General features: G+C 37.0%; 5 protein-coding genes across 5 annotated transcripts; 2 read left to right on the plus strand and 3 right to left on the minus strand.

The window, feature by feature from the left end:
- The first annotated feature begins 62 nt into the window (after positions 1-62).
- LOC137717456 (uncharacterized) lies at positions 63-1032 on the plus strand. Its single transcript, XM_068456838.2, has 2 exons — positions 63-377; positions 502-1032. Exons 1-2 carry the CDS (start codon positions 203-205, stop codon positions 759-761), a joined length of 435 nt encoding a protein of 144 aa, XP_068312939.2. The 5' UTR covers positions 63-202; the 3' UTR covers positions 762-1032.
- On the minus strand, positions 846-5010 carry ASP5 (aspartate aminotransferase 5). The gene is made up of 12 exons (XM_068456836.2): positions 4055-5010; positions 3815-3886; positions 3552-3623; positions 3262-3456; positions 3062-3100; positions 2885-2974; positions 2681-2789; positions 2485-2594; positions 2131-2274; positions 1831-1997; positions 1317-1581; positions 846-1229 (listed from the first exon to the last, which is right to left on the minus strand). The coding sequence occupies exons 2-12, from the start codon at positions 3884-3886 to the stop codon at positions 1098-1100; spliced, it is 1395 nt and encodes a 464-aa protein (XP_068312937.2). The 5' UTR covers positions 4055-5010; the 3' UTR covers positions 846-1097.
- A 928-nt stretch (positions 5011-5938) lies between these two features.
- LOC137718300 (Ribosomal protein L39 family protein) lies at positions 5939-6644 on the minus strand. The gene is made up of 3 exons (XM_068457818.2): positions 6550-6644; positions 6350-6453; positions 5939-6218 (listed from the first exon to the last, which is right to left on the minus strand). Exons 1-3 carry the CDS (start codon positions 6550-6552, stop codon positions 6170-6172), a joined length of 156 nt encoding a protein of 51 aa, XP_068313919.1. The 5' UTR covers positions 6553-6644; the 3' UTR covers positions 5939-6169.
- A 508-nt stretch (positions 6645-7152) lies between these two features.
- On the minus strand, positions 7153-10228 carry LOC137718117 (homogentisate phytyltransferase 1, chloroplastic-like). Its single transcript, XM_068457622.2, has 12 exons — positions 10186-10228; positions 9381-9700; positions 9189-9272; positions 9039-9113; positions 8862-8945; positions 8652-8741; positions 8432-8533; positions 8231-8326; positions 7974-8045; positions 7762-7857; positions 7523-7627; positions 7153-7432 (listed from the first exon to the last, which is right to left on the minus strand). The coding sequence occupies exons 1-12, from the start codon at positions 10226-10228 to the stop codon at positions 7391-7393; spliced, it is 1209 nt and encodes a 402-aa protein (XP_068313723.2). The 3' UTR covers positions 7153-7390.
- A 6373-nt stretch (positions 10229-16601) lies between these two features.
- LOC137718555 (ethylene-responsive transcription factor ERF003) lies at positions 16602-17688 on the plus strand. Its single transcript, XM_068458108.2, has 2 exons — positions 16602-16772; positions 16872-17688. Exons 1-2 carry the CDS (start codon positions 16690-16692, stop codon positions 17326-17328), a joined length of 540 nt encoding a protein of 179 aa, XP_068314209.1. The 5' UTR covers positions 16602-16689; the 3' UTR covers positions 17329-17688.
- The last annotated feature ends 334 nt before the right edge of the window (positions 17689-18022 follow it).

The following is an 18022-nucleotide window of genomic DNA, read 5'->3' on the forward strand; positions in this document are numbered from 1 at the left end:
AATCTCTACACCTTTTTTGCCACTTTATACCCAACTCTAGTGAGAAAAGAGGCGATTTCCGGCCGATTTGCTTCATAACATTTGACCAAAATGTACTATATAAACCCACCAATCTGCTCAAACCCTCCATCACCTCAATCTCATTAGTCACTAATTCCACCTTAATTACATTTCTCTAATCTCCCTCTTCAAGAATTTGAAGATGGGTTTCCGTTTCTCTTCGCAAGGGCTTGTTTTGATTGTCGTAGCTGTCTCTTTGTTGGCTGTTTGCCAAGCCAAAACTGTCGTTGTAGGAGGCTCTCAAGGTTGGCGTTTCGGCTTCAACTACACTGACTGGACTCTCAAAAATGGCCCATTTTACATCAAGGACACGCTGGGTAAGTCAACCCGATGTATTGTGCCGATCAACCAGTTACTTACATCCCGCAACTATCTCGCGTTAGAGAAAATTCCAGCTATTCACAATGTGTATCTTATATTTCCCATTTTTTTGATGTGCAGTTTTCAAGTACAGTCCACCAAGCAACGCCGGCGCTCATGACGTGTACTTGCTGCCGGACCTGTGGAGCTACATAACATGTGATTTCCGTAGGGCAAAGCTGGTGGCAAAAGCTAAGCAGGGAGGCGGCCAGGGGTTCAAGTTTGTGCTGAACCAGTGGCGGCCACACTACTTTGCTTGCGGTCAGGGAGCCAACAGGTCACACTGCAAACAGGGGTTGATGAAGTTCTTCGCCGTGCCATGGCCACACTGGCAGCTATAGTCGATGCCAGGGACGAGCTAGGCCTCAGGCCGGGGAAGAAGCAGTGCTTTAATTTTTCTGTTTTTGTGTGATTTGATGCATGTATTCAATAAAAATGGAGTCAGGACCATGAATATTTTGTTCAAATAAAATGTTTCCAACGATATGAACTTCGTACGGACATAAGTATTACAATCTCTGTTATGTGTTCGATGTATGACCCAGAGATGGCCCCGATTCTGCAGATGCTTATTTTACAAGATCTCAGTCAAGTATGGTAATAACTGTTTAATTATCAGGCTCACCAAAATTTTCTACGCCTCGTTCGTACTTGTATGTCAGCTAATCAAAGTTGCTTCAACTAACATTGTGGTACGAATCAATGATGGCATCCGAGAGGTATTCACATTTCGCCAAAGATAAACCTGCCAGGGAAATCCTCCCATCCTTTGTCATGTATACATGCCACTTGTTTGTCATGTTTTCGGTCTGACCAGACAAAACGGAAGGAGATCAGTTTAAATCTAGGAGCTGAAATATAGATCAAATCACAGGACTTAAAGAATGAGGATTTACCTGAGCCTTGTTTAAGCCGGTGAATGAAAACATGCCGATCTGCTTAAGTATAAATGACCAATCCTTTCCACTCTTATCTGTTGCGGTCAGGCTATCGTATAGTTTTTGTCTTACGCCCTTTATCCTTCCAGCCATCATCTCCATCTCTGCTTTCCACTCGTTGAAGAGTGCTGGATCTCCAACTACATTGGCAACAATTCTAGCACCGTGGATTGGAGGATTTGAGTACATAGGTCGAGCGATCCTCTTCAATTGGCTCTTTACCCTGAACATAAAAGCTTTAATCACTAGCACATCCCAAAAATTCAGGTACGAGTCACAATGGATGTCAAAGTACTCTTAGCAGAAGTGATTACGATCATAGACTCAAATAACCACAATACTGTAACCAATTACAGGAACTTAGATTATACCCAAGCCATTAAATTAAAACCTCAAATAAGATTAAGCAACTTTGTTACTTGGAAAATTATGCGTTATGAGTGACGTTTATGCATATTGATGGTTATTATACCTTGTTGCTGCATCAGATGATGCGCAGACAACATTGATTGCTCCAATTCTTTCTGCATAGAGCCCAAGGTTTTTACTGTATGACTGAGCAACCAGAAGCTCTAGACCACGTGCAGCAAACAATCTGACAGATGCTGCATCAGTATCCAAGCTTCCACTAGCAAATCCCTACAGCACGATACCATATCAACATAAGTTCATTTATGAATAAACGAATGAAAATATATTTACTAATACGAAATATAACATCAAAACTTTGATTCTAAAGATTCTATATTATCATTTCCATTTCTGTAAATACCTGGTATGCAACGTCAAAAAAGGGGATATGGTTTTTTTCTTGAATGACATCAGCAATTTTTTCCCACTGTTCAGGGGTTGGATCTATGCCGGTAGGGTTGTGAGCACAGCCATGAAGCAACACAAAAGATCCTTCAGGTGCTGCCTATAAGATAGAACGGTATACAAATTAGTGGTTAACTCCAGAACAGCAGACAGAGATAGAGAAGATATAAACACATCGCAATTGTAGTTATTGAAAAACATGTCTGCTCAAGATCCAGAGCCTAGCATCAATGAGCATACTGATTCCAAAAATACAAAACTACAACGTATATGTACATGGTTATACAATTCCTGCACAAAGCTATCTTACCTTTATGTCTGCTATCATCCCCTCGAAATCCAAACCAACTGTTTTTGGATCATAGTATCGGTACTCTGACCATGGAACTCTAGAGTCATTAAAAATGTTTTTGTGATTACCTGCAACACAATTATGTTAGACTTAGACATGACAAATTAGTAATCTTGAGACAGTCTTACAATAATACAGAAGTGACAATACAGACCCCAGGTTGGAGATGATATCAAAACTTTTGCCCCTGGAAAATATCGTTCGATAAAAGCCCCAGCAAGGCGAAGAGAACCAGTTCCTGATAGACCTTGGACAGTTGCTAGCTTCAAAAAATGAAAAATAAACAATTAATAGACCGAGATAAGATCAAAGAGATGTACTGCATGATTTATTTTATGAGCTCCGATTTCTTGCTTACTCTCTGTTGCTTAATTACTGGGTTGTCTGCTCCAAATAATAACTCTGCAGTCACTTTGTTGAACGCTGCCAAACCTTCTATTGGGAGGTACTACATGATTGTAAATATATTGAAGTTAGTAAATCTTAATTTTACGAAGAAAAAATTCAGATCAGTTACATTGTTGAGTATGCTTACCTCTTTGTTTTCCCCCCTCTCAATCATAAGATTCTCTGCCTACAAAAGCAAATCGTGTCGCTTTGAATTGGAATCTCAGATTGAACAGCAAGAACAAAAACAAATACAATAATTAGCTTTCGATTCCTAGGAGTATCAAGTGGAATCTCATAACTCATTAGCAAAAGATTTTCGTATTTTGTGGAGGATAGCGATCTGACCTTCTTAACAACATCAAGCACGTATGGCTGAAGATCTTCCGTTCGATATGCCCCAACTCCAAGGTTGAGCTTTGACTCGTTTGTGCTAGCCTTGAATGCTTCAGAAACTCCGAGAATTGGATCAGGCGGGGCCATCGTTACACCCTCGAATTTAGAGACATTCACGGCAGCTACCATAGATACCCTACCAAAAGACTACAGAAACCAAAACAACACCGCATTAGCATCAATGTCAAAGCAAAAAGTCAATAAATGCCCGCGAAATAGCCATAGCAGCTCACAGCACATACCTCTGTCTTCGCAAACAGACAGTTTCTTTCCTTGTTCAAGCTCCAAGAAGTACTCCCAAGCTTCAACTTCCCCTGTTCAAAATACACACCAAACACGTTCAGTACTTCGATTTCAATTTCGATTTCCGAGATTCCGAGAACAAAATCACACACCATCTCAGTTTTCCGGGAAACTCAACATTTTCTCGGCAACCAAACAGTAAGATCAAAGAAGAAGACGAAAATCGGAATTAATTACGAAACGATCAAAAGAGCGGTAGTACCTTGGGAGTCTCGTGAGTGGACAGAGAAGCCGACGGCGAGACCGAAGCTAAGGACAGCATCGCTGAAGCCATCTGAATTCGGCAATCGAGATAAGATAACAAACACCAGAAAAAATGATGAGCCAAAAAAATTGATTAATTACGTGATCCAGGAGCAAATCAAGAGCTAAAGAGATGACGATTAAGATGTGATTAACCAGATTCAGGCGGATTAAAATGCGAGTGATTAGGAGAACTCACCGAGAGAGAGAGAGAAGGAGGGCGATGAACCCGAAGAGGAGGACTCAGCCGTTTGAGCGAGGTGATCTTTCGTTGGTTTGCTTCTATTGGCTGGGATAAGTGGGTTTTGGTTTTGCGAGCATCAGAGTGAGATTTTTTTTGTCGTTATAGATTTGGAATCGTTGTCGTTGTGGGTAAGAACGGAACTTCACAACGTCACTTCAAAATTGTTATCGTCATCGTTAGTTTTTTAACTCGTGAAGACGTAGAGTTATAGATTTTTTTTGTCAACTCTATCGGACTTCAAACAAAATGGATCATGTTGGAAGAATTATTGTTACAATTAGATATAATTGTGAGATCATGCTTCAATTAAATTAAAATTAAAGGATCATTTCTCTAATTGAATTAAGATTGAGAGACCGTTACTACAATTTTCTCATTTGGTTTTCCATATTTGTTCCTTAACTCGACCTCATGTGTACAGCATGTAACTCATTTTGACGAAAGTTGTAATGGAGTTGACGAAAAGGACTATACATACACGTTTTGATAACTTAATGGACCAATAATCACAAATTTTTGGCTAAAAGTTTATTACTCTAATTGGGTTAAAATTAAGAGACAATTACTACAATTTAAGAGACAATTGCTACAATTTCTCTTACAATTAAATATGTCACATCCCGGACCGGGACGGATCACTTCCCGGGCCCGCTCCACCGCCGTAACACGATATTGTCTACTTTGGGCCCCAACCACGCCCTCATAGTTTTGTTTCTGGAAACTCACACGAGAACTTCCCAATGGGTCACCCATCCTGGGAGTGCTCTCGCGCGCTACTCGCTTAACTTCGAAGTTCCCGTGAAACCCGAAGCCACTGAACTCCCAAAAGGCCTCGTGCTAAATAGGGATAAGAATATACATTTAAGGATCACTCCCCTGGATAATGTGGGATGTCACAAACATCACACTCCAAAGCACACAAGAAAATGCCCAAGGGAGGTTTATATGCTAGGGGACAGAATTTTACATAGCACAATGAACTTAATTTACGGAGCGTAAAAATCATACAATAATGACTAGAAAGAAATTGAAATGCCGTAGTGTTTTACGTTTGTAGATCATAAGTTAAGTTCACTATCTATAAATAGCAAGCTCAAAGCTCCTTGTATAGTTTAGCATCAATCTCCTACTTCTAATATCGTTATTCTAATGAAAGACTTCACCATTACAAATTGATCTTTCAACATCCCTTCTCTTACTCACTTTAAACTACAAACCCCTTGGTTATAATTCTGACCACCATCAAATACATAATCATTTCCACTTCCGCGGCCCCTCAAAATATTTTTAAAATAACTAAAAGCGATTTTAATAAAAATATTTCTAAAACTAATCCTTAACAAAATGATAATAAATCTTGAAAAAACAATTCAAGTGTTTTTGGAATTAAATGCAGAATCAAATATGATTTTGCAACCGACTTTATAAAAGCATTCGAAGGAAAATGAATAAATTTAACTACGAAATTTCGATATTTAGGATCCGATACTTGTGGGCAACATGAATTCAAGGTATGTTAAAGCGAGAGGCGAATGATTTTCATTTGGAGAATATTAAAATGCGATTAGTCGTGAAGAAAATTTATTCTTTCTAACATTTATAAGTTATAAAAATGATAAATAATATTTATCAATTATAATTAAAAATCCGAATTTCCGGAAATTAAAAGGTATAAGTTTACACCCCAAATGAAAAATCAATTCAACAGCCTACCTTGAAATTAATATTTATCCACTCCGATCCAACCCTAATTACCAAATTACCAATCAAGCAACCCTAATTACCAAATTACCAATCAAGCAATTGTTGTATGTACCAAGTTCATAGAACACAAGGAAAAGGAAAACAAGATTCTCCAGCAGATAGATTTAATCGAGAATTCAAGGGGAAGTTAAAAGCACTTCTGAAACTTAAGGAGGGGAAGATAAAAGCACTTCTGAGATTTAAAGACTCTTATGAGTTCTTACAACTCGATGGATTCTCAACAAGGTAAGAACCAAAAACTAAAACCCCTAAATCAAAAAGACAAAATATGCTAAATTGCCATTGAAAATTTGGGAGCAAAGCACCTCAGAATCCGAGCTTGGTGCGGCGCCAGTGCCTGCGTTTCGCATTGTACCTGATCCACAACACGGAAAAAACCGAAAAACTATAAGCATCTGAGAACCGATCAAGAACCAAATCAAAAGTAAGAGAAAATTAAGAAATAATTAAACGAAAATTAGAGTAAATGGAGAAGTATTTATGGACCTGATGGTGTTGTCGGTCCTCATACGGATCCAGTGAGGGATGGGCCTGTTCTGCCTCATCTTCTTCGCCAGCTTCTTCTTGATCATGAAGCTCTTGTGCGACGGCTGCGCATATTTACCAAAAAAAACCCATCAGAAACTCAATCATTTTCCATTAATGGCAGTTACAGAGCGAGAGAGGAGATAGAGAGAAGAAGTCACCATTTTTGCGAGATTGGAGATCCGCCGCGAAGTTTACAGCAGAGAGCAAAACAGCGAAAACCCTAACAGCGCGATGACTGGCGAAAACCGGCGCTGTTTCAGTTTTGATATAAGGGAAGGGTAAAACTGGAATTCTATATTTGTGGCCCAAACCAAACCATCGTCTCGGTGAATGTTGGTTTCAAGGCCCAGATTACAAGGGAATTCAAGCCCAATATCCCGGAAGGTTTGTACGGGTTTAATTGGATCAACTCGGTTGTAAAACGTTATTCTTCGTCACAATCTTAAAGCTCATTTATAAGTGCTTTTAAAATGACTGAATGTGCTTTTGGTGAAATGATTTTTGGGTTTCAAAAGCACTTGAACTATTTTTTGAAGCATCAGTTTTGTGCTTCTTGTAGTAAACACTTCGAGTGTTTTTTTTTGGGTTTAGTTACATATTTACAAATGATTAGTTTCAAAAGCACTTTCTTTAAAAATGTTTTCAATCATTTTAAAAATATTTTCAAACGAGCCCTTATTTTACATTTGACGATACCATATTAAGAATACTCAAATTTATTAAAGAGACTTAAACTTGGATGCAAAGAAAAAAATCAATAATTGATCTAATTCACACATGCATTTTGTAGCATTTGCGCATTTAATTGAGGATCAAGCCAAACACAACAAAAACTAACAAGATTCAAATGCATGGAAATGGGAGTCGGAATACAACTAGAGAATCTAGTAAACGTCGTTGTAGCAGTATTCCAAATCAATTGTTATGAGTAAATTTCTCTTTGCTAAAAGGAAAAAGAAGCAGCAGAGGAGCATGGCCGCTACCGAAAGTCTTCACCACTCAGCGTACGAAGGGAATGAGGAAGTACTCGGCATAAAACAGCTGCATTCGACAACAATATTAAGTTTAGCGTTAAACTAACAAAACCTTGTATTTAGATTACGAAAAAACGAGATCAAGAAATCACTCAACCTTCCAGATGAACATGTAAAACGAAGTGAGTGACGCTTTATTGGCTATGTCGACGGACCGAGCTCGAATCCACAGAAGGGACGCGAGTGCACCGTGCCCTATTATCTGCAAGCGTAGCCATATCAGTAAAACAGTAAATAAAAATAGGTAGGATAGGAGAGTAACGTGCATGACACAGGACGTGACGTTGAGCCGGTGCCATGTAAGTTATATATTGTAAGGTAGACATTCAGACATACAGTGAAAAGCTTGCATGGCAGGAATGAGGAAGAAGCTCCTATGGCCAAGGCAGCTCCGTATGCCATTAACAGCATATTTACGCATACCCAATATACCTGCAGAAGAAGGATATATATACTTCAGGTTTTGACTTCATTGTTTCAACTGAGAATTGCACAATATGTCGTAGAAAATAAAATAAAAAAATAAACAAAATAACGAAATCAGTAACCTTCTCTTGCCCAAGGCTAACACTGAATGATTGAATGCCAAAATCTCTATCACCATCCACATCTGGTATATCCTTTAAAAATATGCCAAGCAAAATGTAAATTCGTAACTACATATGATTGTTCCAGTCGAAGATAGTATATCGGTTGTAAGGTTTGAATGCTCTTAATCACTTGAGCTATGATTAACCGAGTTGCTGTTTTCATTATACATGATTAAATCTGTTACAGTAATTAGTTAAGTTGCAGCAGGTCTAACCTTGAATAGAGCAATGACGGAGGAGAAGATGCACATGAAAAAGACCGCAAACGCCAGTGATCTTGTAAGCATAACTGGTCTACCGAGGACAAATTTCTGTAAATACAAACAATTAACTTCTTCAACGCCGATGGATGACAAATTCACAAGCACACGTAACCTGTTTCATTCGGATTGAGTCACCATTTTATGCATGTATACCTGGATGTGCACGTAGAAAGCAAGCTGGACAACGATAGCCCTCACGATTAGGATGCAAGTAGCTGCAAGAAATGCATGCCTCTTCCACCTAAGCAAGGGAAGCTACTCAAGACAGAGAGACATAGAAATTCAGATGTTGATTGGTTTGATGGTCACATTAATTTTAATTTATTTTTCAGAAGCCAGTAAGAGATTATATGAGCAAGCATAAGTAACTCACCTCAACGGAATAAGCAGTTCCGAGCAGAAAGCTAATCACAAGCGCAGAAAACAGCGGCGGAGACTTGAACATAAATCCCATTGCAAAACTCTTGAAAGTTAACAGAAAACAATTATTAGATGGTAAGGAAAAATTGGAAAAGCGTGTATATGCTAGGTAAACATGACAACAAGAAGTAAGACATGGTTGATTTATCTGCCAGTCAACTACCATCAGCAGAACTGTGGAAACAATTGTGATCCCAGTTCCCATGGAGAATTCACCCGAAGCAAGCGGGAGTTCGGGTTTGTTAACCTGAGCACCAAGCAAAAGAATACAAAATCAACACTGTATACTGAGATTTTCGCCATGTTAGAAACTCCATTATTATATGAATGAACGATATACCTTGTCTATTTCGACATCGTACAATTGATTCAATCCCACCACATAAATGTTCATTAGTATTGAGGGCACCAATGCCTGCAGAAAGATATGATCATTTGAGGAAAAAATGTAACACACACACACACACATATATATATATTGAAATTTTACCTTCAACAGTCCTACAAAAAATGCAGTGGACAGGTCAGTAACATTTTCTAATGGAAGAAGAGAGACCGACGATATTCCTATAACCTGAAAACAAACCAAACAAGATGAATTCGTGAAGCTTGCGATTGTTCGATATCCGAGTGTGATTATATTGATAACTGAAAGGAAAATGTACACATATGTGGAACTCACGGTGCCAATTACAGTGTGAGGACGACTAAATCGACGAAAAGCATCCCATTGTTTACAAAGGCCAGCTTGAAAGCGAGTCAGAAATTCATCACCACTCTCTGGTTTTGCTGATGCGTAGCCATGTTGAAAAGAAATAGGTAGGCAATACCATTTCTTGAATCTTTTACCACGGTTTCTGCTGGCTACTGTGATCTTCTGATCGCAATTTGGATTTGCATTTGTGGGAACAGATAATATCGTTGATCCGGAACAACATCGCGGGAATGACTTCTTGTTCTTGGTTAAGTTGCATTGTGTTAGCTTCAGTACTGCCACTTGAACTGGCATTACGCAGTTACGATAATTTCAAACGAGGAAAGATCATTATATCAAATAAAAAAAGTAAAGAAAATCAACCAGGAGATTAAAACTAGTTACTGCACCTGCATGTATATGTATTTACAGCAAAAAAAATAAAATAAAATATAATATAATATAAAAAATTATTTGCGAAACGAACTCCAAATTTTGCTGAACAGATAATCTTTAGAGATTTGTCAATATTAAAAAAAATTCAAAAAACCACTACAGTTGAGAAATGGAGAGAAATGTGCTTACCGCTTGTTTGCTTATTCAACTATTTTACTTCTCTCGAAATCCCGGTAAAAGTAAATCAAGAAAAGTTTGATCATCGACTCGTGCACACTTTTGTTTATTTTTTACTTTTGAATTGAATAAAGTGACCGAGAATCAAATAAGAGCTTTAACCAGAGCCTGTGAAAATCATTTTTTATTTTTTTATCAGATAAAAGAGACGGAAACTAACCATGAGGACAAGCCCATGAACGTGGAGACTTGCACTGAAGCATCTCTCTTCCTCCTCTTTGCACTTCCAATCAGATTGACAAAAAAATGATAAATGTATTCAAACAACTAATCTCCATTTTTTTGGTTCAAAATGGTAAAAATGTTTTGATGGTGGTAATCTGTGCTGACATTTGAAAGTATTAAAAACCGAGAGATTTTGCCTATTTAGCTCCTCAATAATTATTTACCGAAAAAAGAGAAATGATTATTTGACCTTCCAAATGTACTTACGTTGCATTTTAACGTGAGTTTTGATTTGGGCCAAATTGTATTCCTGTCGGGCTAAATCTGCAATTTCAAAGCGCGGTCTGTGAAGCAAATAAGCCCAAACTTGAATCTGCATAATTCTAACATGGAGGCCTATAACTATCAAGCCTAAACTTTGTAACAACCAAACCCAAAGAAACGGTCACACTCACATGGAGTACAACATGGCTAAACTCAAAGACAGTTTTAGATTGGGAACGAATTTCAGACTTGTATGTCACACGGTACGTAGTAGGTTTGATTTCTGGTACTAATGAACCACACAATGGTGGCCTCGGAAGAGTAGACTACCATGGCAAAGCCACCAGCTAGTCACCTTTTAAAAATGTTATTAATTCAAAAGTTATAACATGGTTAATATGTCATACATTTAGAGTATATATTGCCAAAAAAAAATTATATATATATAATATTTCGTGATGATCACTCTGAAAAACTTATTGGACCCACCCAAATTTCAGTTTTTGTAATAAGGGTTTAAATGAAAGGGTAGTTCGTTTTAGGAATGTTAATTTTGCATAATTTGTGCGGCACATGGCTTCGAAAGGGACTGATATTTGACGGTTGAATAACCTTCCTATTCTATTGATCGAAAGTTTCTACAGAATTGAACCATATGCATGCATGGTAGCCGAGCCTCAACTCTCCTTCTACGCAACCCACACAGCACGCCAACAGCATGTGCTTGAGCTTGACTAATTTTTGTAGGCTTGCAACATTGCCCGGATCGTGTTCAGAGCCTCAAACGGAGACCCTTCACTTGAGATCTTCTTATACTTGAATCTCCTCACCCGATATCTTGGGTTTGAATCTCCGGTAATAATCCAATCAACAACACGGTGCTAGATTGGTTAGAAAGCTCAGTTTTTGATGCTGCAAACAGGGACACAGGCATATATGTCATTTTCGTTGCAATGTTGCATGCCAATGAGTAACGTGGTGATGAGGTTGTCGTTCAAAGTTTGAAATGAAGCAAGAAGACAGTGGGGCAAAAATCCCATGGGATGCGGGCAAAATCTGGAGCTGGACGACACACATTTATACCTATCACAATCACAAAAACCGCGTCGAAGACTTGATGCATGTTATTTGTATCCAAACCAAACCACAAAACAAAACAAAACAAAAGAAACTAGTAATGTTTCAAGTATATGTGGGGATGCAAAGCTGGTTACCAACTACCAAACCACATGACATATTTGATGTTTGGGATTCCTACACGAATTAACTAATAATATAGGAGGCGGTTCTGTGACACCACATTTTTTACACAACTTTTGACATATGTTTTTTAGAGATCCACTTGGTAATGTATTTTAACAATCCAAATGCAACGAGTAATGAATTCTCGGAAGCTCCTTCTTAAAGGGTGCCCCCTTCCCTCGAATGCTACATTGGAGCGAGTTCTTCCACTGCCGAGTCCAGTTCAGGTAGCCATTCGTTCTATCTTCTAGAGCATCATTCATAGATCATCGTTGCAAAAAATTAGACAAATCCAAAACCATTAAAACATTTATTTTTAGGAGAGAAAATGTACGAACACGGTTAAAAAAATTAGACAAATCCAAAACCATTAAAATATTTATTCTTAATCCAACGGTCATATAGTTTCAGATTTGGTTGATTTTGTGTAGACATAATCATTGAGGGAAGGCCTAAAAAGATAGACGATTCGGATGTTGATATACATGATTGAGTGGGCCCCACAAATACCTGTGTCAAAAGTTGTGTTAAAAAACTGGTGTCACGGATATAGAGTGTTGTCTCATATTGAAAAATTAAGCACTTGTTTGTGCATGTAAAGAATGGATTACCGTTTCGATTGTCATTAGCCAATTGGTTTTAATATGAAACTTCAATTTTCTTTCATGATAGTAGAGTATGTTGATCCACATATGTCAGCCTAACAACCATACGTACCCCACATCATACATCAGTGGTCATGTAAGAATGTGAAATGTCGACCTTGTGTTTAGGTTACTAATATATACGAAACCAAAAACATGTGTCTCCCACACTACAATTCGTTGTGAAATACGAATATCAATAATTAGATTAATTAAGTTAGTAGATGATCTTATACACATTCAATTTCACCTCGATCCAACCGCTTACCTCATTCGAAGTAAGTAACCTTTCAATAAACACTCGATCTATCTTTGGTTACGAACTTAATAATCACACTCTGACATATATACATAAAACCATGTAATAACTTATTCATACACGTATCAATCTTTTGTCTTGTCTGGAAGGAGGATTATGATTTTCCTTGATTAAATTCAATGTATTAACATTTTCTCAACCTTTATAATAATGTTCACCGGATTGAACGCTATCGTTTGTTAAAAAAAAAATAATTAAAAAACTTATGTTTGCATGTGACTCGGAGAGGGTTGGTCCAAAACTGACAAATTGACAAATTTGACATGTATGGACTGGACCGTGTCATGGGCCACAAAAACCGTGGAGGGAAGGTTTCCAGTTTTTCCTTCGTCTCCCATCACCCATTTTCGTGTTATACCATCGCGGGCCCCACATCACGCGCTTATTGCCTGGGTCCCGCCTCTTTCCCGCGTTAATTAAAAAAAAAAAAAATCAAGCCAAAGGTTTAGCTGTAAACCAGGATGATTTGTGACAAAGATTCATGCTAACATGCTGTTTGTTCTTTTGTCTTTGCTCCTGTCACTTCTTCCCCTTCTTTTTCTTGCTCTTTTCACATGTCTTGTCTTCTTTCTTCTTTTCGAAATCCGATCGAGGAAATTCGTTACGGTGAAAAATCTTTAAAAGCCTATATATCGGCGAACGAAATCAAACAAATCATATGATCTTTATGCTTTTGTGTTTACTTGTGTACGTGGTGTCGATTTTTGTGACCGAAATGCTATTGGAATCAGTCTCGTAGGCACGTAAAGTCTTGCTCTATTCAATCATGTTCGTTGAATTCACATAGCAGACAAGATTCGATGTTTTTGACACTCCTCTATTGGTTAATCCATATTGTTATTGTGGATAAAGCTAATTATACTACTAAAGTAAGTTTTACCATGAGACTAAACCGATTAACACGGTTTGAATGTCTAAGACCAACTCTAATGGTTGAATTAAAACTTAAATTTTAAGTTTTAAACTCTTGAAATCTCTTCCAACAATTGGGCTAAAATTTGGGCAGATTTAGCCCAAAAAATAAGTCAGGTTAACGGTTGGCATCAATGATGTTGACAGTTTTGTCTGCCACCTTATATCATCCCAACGACTATTTTGTAATATGACGGCTGTAAAGATTGGGCCGTTGGTTAATCCAATGATTTAGATTCAAACTTTTATTTTAAATATAATTTATAAATACATTAAATACAGCTGGTAAGATCGAATATATTCATATCCAAGGATAAAAAAAGATCTAACGATCCAAACTTCAACGTCTAAAAAAATTTTAAAAAATTATTGAAAGAATCACTCAAAATTGAAGTATTTTTAATGTTTTTTTTATTATTTATCGAAATCTAAATATTTTCAGACTAAAATGTTCATAATAATAAATTAAGATAATATTCATAAATTTTACTTGTTGAAAAAGTTATCGAAAAAAACATTTAGCCTAAATTTATTTTTTAATAATTCTGGACTAAAATTTAACCCTAAAATTTTGGAAGAGAAAAATTGCTTTTGAGTTAAAACCTAAATTTTATGGATTACAAATTTAGGGTTTTTTTTTTTTTTTTTTTAAAAGGAACAACTAATAGCAAATCACGGCTATTAAAATTTGTCTAACGGTAACACCAGGTAATATCCACCAAATATGATGTATCTAGCATTACTGCGTACGATATTACTTCCACCATCCGCGTGGAAATGCCAGAGGTCTTGACAAACACTAATTGGGATGCCACACAATTGTAACCTGAAACTGCAAGTAAAGTGGAAAGTGGTTTCCAATAGGCATGCTCACTCCTGATGCCTCCAAAAAAGGAAACCAAAAGTCACAAATAGCTGCAGCAACTTGAGAGAGAGAGAGAGAGAGAGAGATAAGCATGGAAAATAATACTCCTCATAAAATTCAAGTTAAATTAATACCTTACACAAATTAATCCTCTGATATTTTTGCAGAAAACCTGCAAGAAGTCTCTAAAAAGCAGTTAGCAGCTTATGTCACAAGCCACAAGCTTTCCCCTGCATCCGAGCATGGAGAATCCAGGTTTTAGAGCAATCCAAAAAAACACCAACACATTAGGTTTGCCTGCTCCGAAAACACCACAACTTGTGATGCAAGTTTTTGTGAGTTTACTCTGTAATGTATTTTAACTATATGAATAGTTTATCTTTTAGAACATCATTGGAGATCATCCTTGTAAAATATTAGACAAATTCAAAATCATAAGATATTCATTTGTAATGAAGAAAATTGACGAATACAATTTTAAAAGAAACATTAAACCTTTAATTCAACTGTCATATGGCTTCATATTTTAGTGATTTTGATAGACATAATCTTGGAAGAAATATCTAAAAAATAAACGATTCGGATCGTTAAAATAATTACAAAATGGGCTCAACAACAACTTGTGTTAAAAATTATAAAAATAAATAGTGTCATGGAATTGTTCCATATATATATATATATATATATATATATATATGACATATGTATCCCAATACCACTTATGAAGTAGCACACCATATTTTGTAGATGGTTCCAACAATCTCCCCTGTTTTGCAAGCGTCATCACCGTAATTTCTAAAAAAAATTCAACGAGGATTCAGGAGGGTACAAATCACACGACAAAAAATCAAGTTGGCTCTCCCTTACGGCAAATCGATTGAATTTGCGACGAAATATATCGTTGCGCAAATTGGAATTGCTACACGTTTGATATCAATTGATTTTTGGTTAGATTTTCACACTCGAACATGCTATCAAAGCAAACTAATCGGGTGTGCTGCGTTAGATCCTCGTATTCTAAAATCAGCTACAGGATAATTATTTTGGTTCATGAATCTTTAATCTAGGTGTCACATGCGAAGATTTGACCCAATCATATTGTGGTACCAATATTTTTACTGTTTACCCTCCAAAAACAGAGCATGCAAAGCCTATCAGTTTTGATCATTGCACATAAGCAATCAGTTCCAAATTTTTGCAACTTTATATTGTCGAAGAGTTGTGAGACTTAGTCCACTTTCTCATCTTTTTAGTGTAGATACTATCATCTGTTTAAAAATAAAAAAAGAATAATGCTTTGTAGACCAGATCTTTAGACGAATTTTGTAAATCATGTGATGTTTCATCAATATGAAATAGGTATGTTAATCAACAGTTAAGTAATAATTAAATTATCAACAATCACGTCATAGAGTTTACAAAACTTCGGTCAAATAATAGTGATACACTTACTATTTATTGTACCATCATTCGTATCATTTCTCCAATAAAGTTAGAGTCCACCATTACATGTAGGTTCTTTCTTTATTAGAAAGATGTTACAAATAAACAATAAGAATAACATTTTTTATTATCAAAACATACATGAAACTCAAACTCCAAGATTCCTTAGAAAAAATAATCTTACAATAATTAATATTTTAAAGTTCACAACCATAAAAAAAAGGAGTTAGACTGTAATTATTTGCATATATGTAAAAATATATATGTGTGTGTGTATGAATTTCTTTGTCTGCTTACACCAAACTCACATGAAGAATCTGTGGGGACTATGACCTTGGATTTTCTTAGGAATAGAAGGTCCAAAAGAGCAACAGAAGTATAATCTAATCCAATTTACAATATTACAGTATTTCTGAGACCAAAAAATAATATCAAAGCCATGTGAACTGAATTGGGTCCAGTTTGAAAATTTCCCCTCAAATATTTATTCAAAAAATCATCCCAGTTTGCAGCAAAAGTTTAAAGCCAACTGTTAACTAATAATATACAAAGAATAAAAGAATAAAACTGTTATTACCACTAAAATAAGATTTTTGAAATACCTGGTTAAAAAAAAAAAACTCTAGACTCCCAATTCTTGTGGGACCCAAGTCCTTGGATAGAGAGCCTCCAAAGTCCAAACTGTCCTTATATCTGTCTGACAAACCCCAACTACAAAAACCAATCTCTCCCCTCAAACTTCACTTACCATTTCTTCTCTGATGCATTTTCACACACACTTTCTAAAAGAAACGTTTCTTTCGCACAGCAATGGCGAGACCGCAACAGCGATATCGAGGCGTCCGACAAAGGCACTGGGGCTCTTGGGTTTCCGAAATCCGCCACCCTTTATTGTAAGTCCACCCTTCAAAACATCGCAGTTTTTTACAGTCGCGTTTCGGCATTGTTACTTGGAAACTAAACGAAGCGTTTCTCTTTCTTTTCTTCTGCAGGAAGACTAGAATTTGGCTGGGAACGTTCGAAACGGCGGAGGACGCGGCGAGAGCTTACGACGAAGCGGCGAGGCTAATGTGCGGGCCTAGAGCAAGAACAAACTTCCCTTATAACCCGAATGCGTCTCAGTCCTCGGCCTCGAAACTTCTCTCGGCAACTTTGACAGCAAAACTGCACAGATGCTACATGGCTTCACTCCAGATGACCAAAACTTCACTGCAAGAGCCAAAAAAGCCGCAAACTTTAGCGTCATCGGGTGCGAAAATGCCGGATATCAAACCGGAAATTCATCAACCAGTAGCAGAGGAAAATTGGGTTGTGAGGGAAGTAAAAGTAGAGAGCAGCAGCCAGCAGTTCAAGCCACTTGAAGATGATCACATTGAGCAGATGATTGAGGAGTTGCTGCATTACGGTTCCATTGAATTATGCTCTGTTGTGCCACCACAAGCTACCTAAAGTGTGCTTCTTTACTCCGCCCGCCGTTTCGCCTGGCAGTGGTCTCGCTGGATTATTAGAAGGAACCGTGAAAATCTCGTTAATCAATTCATGCACGTTACTGATTAGAATCATTTCAAAAACTTCGACCCGATCGAGAGCCTTGATTTAGAGCCCTATATTTATTTCTCTGCCAATGCAAACTCATTCAGCAGATTTAACCCAATTTTCTCAAACTTTGCTAGAAATTGTAGTCCTCAGCTGCATTATTAGCTTAGAACCCCATTAGGACTACCAAGTAACACTTTGATGATGCTATGTGTACATTATTATTATGTATGATATTATTATTATTATTATTATTATTAATTTTATGCTTAATTATTCATCGTTTTTAATTGTTTCCAGTTCATCTTCTCCGCAATAAGCGCAAGTGATTTGGGTTTCTTCTGAAAGTTACAGAATTGATGTTTTAAATCAGCCACTCCTTTTACTTGAAAGTACATGGAAAATTCGAAGATCATAAAAAAGTGTATGCAGTAAATTCAACTAATTAGAATTCCCTGTACATACAAATATCACTCTCAATGTCCGCATAAAAAGTAAAAACCTCGTGCCACGGGATGAGTAAAATCATGCGTTTGTATTTAACTAGACTATTATTTCTTCTACACAGTTGTAGAGTCAGGATGGGGTCATCGGTTAAGGTAATTGG

The sequence above is a fragment of the Pyrus communis genome, chromosome 8, assembly GCF_041283825.1.
Source record: "Pyrus communis isolate YQ-2024b chromosome 8, ASM4128382v1, whole genome shotgun sequence".
Taxonomy (NCBI): Eukaryota; Viridiplantae; Streptophyta; class Magnoliopsida; order Rosales; family Rosaceae; genus Pyrus; species Pyrus communis.